The sequence below is a fragment of the Nicrophorus vespilloides genome, unplaced genomic scaffold (assembly GCF_001412225.1).
Source record: "Nicrophorus vespilloides isolate i.1.1-1 unplaced genomic scaffold, Nicve_v1.0, whole genome shotgun sequence".
In the NCBI taxonomy this organism is placed as follows: domain Eukaryota; kingdom Metazoa; phylum Arthropoda; class Insecta; order Coleoptera; family Silphidae; genus Nicrophorus; species Nicrophorus vespilloides.
The window spans coordinates 14,619-18,204 of NW_017096870.1; the positions used below are offsets into that span (position 1 = coordinate 14,619).

Sequence of the window (3,586 nt, forward strand, 5' to 3'; positions counted from 1 at the left end):
CTTCGAAATCAATATTATTGAAGGATAAATTGATCGTCGTCAGTTCATCCAAGCCATACAACGTGTTCAATGCAAGACTATCGATATCGTTGTTGTTGAGATGAAGCTCGATCAGGTGTTTGCAACCTGTGAGCATATTGGCAGGCACAATCTTGATCCTATTTTCGCCTAAATTCAGAATCTCCAGATTCACCAAATCCTTGAACAAATTCCCGCTCAGTTCCTTAATTTTATTTCCGTTCAACTTCAATTCTACAACATTTTTCAACCCCTCGAAGATGAACGTAGGTAGACTGTCTATATCGTTATACTGCAGGTGAATTATCCTCAGAGCGTGCGAATTTCTGAACAAATCTTCGCTTAAATTATTGAGAGAACAATTCATCAATTTCACTTCCTCCAAGTAGGTGTAGTTGGAGAAGAAACCATCTGGAAGCGAGGTAATGCCCTTCATGTTTTCAATTCTGACTTTTTCCAAGAAACGATTGTTTGCGAACAGTCGGGGTGGAATTTTCGAAATATCGTTGCGTCCCAAGTTGAGTAAGCGCAGGAGCTTCATATTCGCGAAAATATCCTCGGGTAAATACTCCAGTTTGTTGTCGGATAATTCTAGAGAATTGACGCTGATTAAGTCGGAGAAGGTATCTGGGTTCAAACTTGTTATCAGGTTAGACCACAGATGGAGCACAACCAATTTCTTCAAGCCTTTGAAAGCTGTACTCGGTATAAACTCAATTAAATTATTGTGTAATCGAAGATCCAGCAAGTTTGTTAAATGCGAAAACTGGTGTTCGGATATGGTTAGACGATTTTGATTGATGTCGAGCGTTTCCAGGTTCTTCATCAGGGCGAATACCTCTTTGTCGATCTCTTCCAATTGCACGCCGAGAAGTGATAGATTCACCAGGTGATTGCTGATGGCGTGGAAGTAGTAATCTTCAAGTTTGTTCTTGGGGAATGCCGTATTCTCGATGACCAACGCCTCTAGATTATCGACGCCCATCGGATGCCAAACTGTATCAAAAGAATCATCGGTCAATGGGCATTCGCGAATCTTGTACGACTTCAGATAGGTCTCGTTGAGATTCGGAAGGAAATTGAGCGTAGGTCGTGGATGGATCGGAACCAGCTTGAAGCCGTCCTCGGAAAAGGTCGTCTGTTTGCAGATGACCTCGACCTTCTGATCCAGGTAGGTAAATAGCGCGTGATCCTGTCGGTCGGAGGGACATGACAAATCCAGTTTTGTGCTTAGACCCCCCAAACTGACCATGTGGCAACTGCATGTCGTGTTCACCTGATCACATGTCTTCTGAGCGCACGTCAACACCAAAAGACATACGAAAATCGAACATGATTTCAACCACATCTTCACCTGAAATAATAAAATAAATACGAAATAAGAAAATTGTAATAATCGATCGGGTTTTTTTTTGGGTAAATCATGTTTAGTGAGCGATGCCTGCGGCGGAACGAGATTCGCGCGTACTTCGAGAAATTATAGAATTTCCAGGTTTTTGCATTCGGAAAACCCGATCTAATCAACTCGCCAAGTCTATATAATTGCGAATATTACTTTCGCAAATAAAGAACGAGATGTTCTACAGTTTAAAAGTCAATAACAGTAGTTTCTAATTCACATCAATAAACCCTTATATAGTTAAACCACTATCACAATCCGTTACAGGAGATGGTTTACTTTTCAAGTTCTTCGAATTTCGAGATAAAAAAATGGAACTTTAAGTACCAAATACGTACTTTTTTTTAGATAAGTTCCTATTTCAAATGATCATATTTGTTAATAATATAAAATTAATTTCAATGATTAATTAAGATCTAGGTGTGTTGTGATTGTTTTTCTATTATTTTCCAATGAAGCATAATAAGTGGTTTAGTGTGCCGTGAAAATTTAACTATACATTTAAGTGAGCCTTGATACAAAAAAAGGTTGAAAACCCCAGGACTAGAAGATACATTTTTCTTCTTTTATATGTATTAGTAACTTGTACTTCATTAACATTTTAAATACATCATTTTTCATGGAAAAACTATATACTGTCAACATTAAGCAATTAATTGGCAAATAATATGCATGTCTATAACTGTAGAGAAATGATGTAAATTAAAAACTGTTGTTTTTATATTTGAATATGGATTATGTAATCATCATTATGACTGAATAAGCATGATTTATTTTCGAACAACGCATATTTTTTAATAAAATTCTATATCTTGTTCATAAAACATAGTTTCCTATTGAATTATAGAAACGGATATTCACTGATAGTAAGCAGCGATAATAGTTCAAAATAACGCAAACCAATTCGTTAGTCAGGAAATATCATGTGACTCAAGCATAATACCATCATATCAATTTCTTTGTCAAATTTATATTAAATAGATGACATCAATTTGAATCAAAATTTATTAAAATATTACGTACAGCAATATTAAAATAAGTACGGTTTAAAAATTTCATAACAAACTAAATTTTGATTAGTACAGAACCGATTGTCAGCACTAAGCGAGGTATATTTGTATATCTATTACTATAATTTTTAACCTAGGATATCAGATATAGCATTAGTTATCACTGGTTATTAGCTTAATGAAAACATCTACAAAGATTTTAGTTTGGTAGTTTTCACTTTAAATTGTCTTGAATTTAAAGTTTAGAACATAAATGTCCATATATCTGTTGATAAGGCGGTGGTACACGCAATGTACCACCTTTAGAACATGCCTAGTGAGGAATTATTATAATTTTCTAGGAAATGTAGAGATTAGAAGAATTATACTTTGCTATGTCAAAGGGTGAATCTTGATAGACCATTCGATGTTGATTTAGTTGACGTAGTTGTCTGATTCAGATGTCCATAAATTAGTTGGGACTAGAAATTTGGGAATTTTCCATCTCTTTAACATTATTGTGAAGTATCTTTAAAAAATAGATTAGGCAAATGTTTTGGTATATCTGATGTATGTAAAATATAGGTAATAAGTACAACTTGGTGTACGACTTTATTTAGCCAAAAATGGAGAAAACAACATATTTTTCGTCAAAATGAAAGACCTTTTTCATTACTAAACACATCGTTTCAATAATTTCAGTTAATCAAGAATTAGTTAATATTTTACATTATATTTTCAATATAATATAATAAAAATATTTTTTGTTTCCTTTGTTATTTAATATTTTATTGGCTAATACTAAAAATTTGTAAGTTTTTTTCAGTTAATTAAAAATTAAGTATTTTCTTCATTTCAATAATAATGCTTATATAGTAAAAAAAAATGTTTATTTAGTTTCCCGGACTAAAAGAACAAAAACAATCATTTATATATACAAAATAACATTGTTTACTAGTTTTTAGAATTTATTATTTATATTGTTTTATTATAGTTTTCAAATTTTCAAACCGGACTAATCAAATCCGCACTATGCAAGGTATTTCTGTTTCATTCTATTTACAAACAATTTTTAGATACATTTCTCTAGTAAAATATATAAAACTACTACTTTTGCTAATAATTTAATGCAAGTATTTTATATTTTTAAATTATTCTACCATTGTTCAAAGCATTGTAA

At 32.6% G+C, this 3,586-nt stretch overlaps 1 protein-coding gene across 1 annotated transcript in view; it reads right to left on the bottom strand.

The window, feature by feature from the left end:
* Position 1: 1 nt before the first annotated feature.
* LOC108558348 (leucine-rich repeat-containing protein 15-like) overlaps positions 2-3,586 on the bottom strand; it is a gene marked incomplete at its 3' end in the record, with an annotated part of 26,753 nt that continues 23,168 nt past the window's right edge. The window contains exon 2 of the mRNA XM_017915242.1: positions 2-1,372. Within this exon, the coding sequence (XP_017770731.1) occupies positions 2-1,366 (1,365 nt within the window). The remainder of the gene's footprint in view (positions 1,373-3,586) is intronic.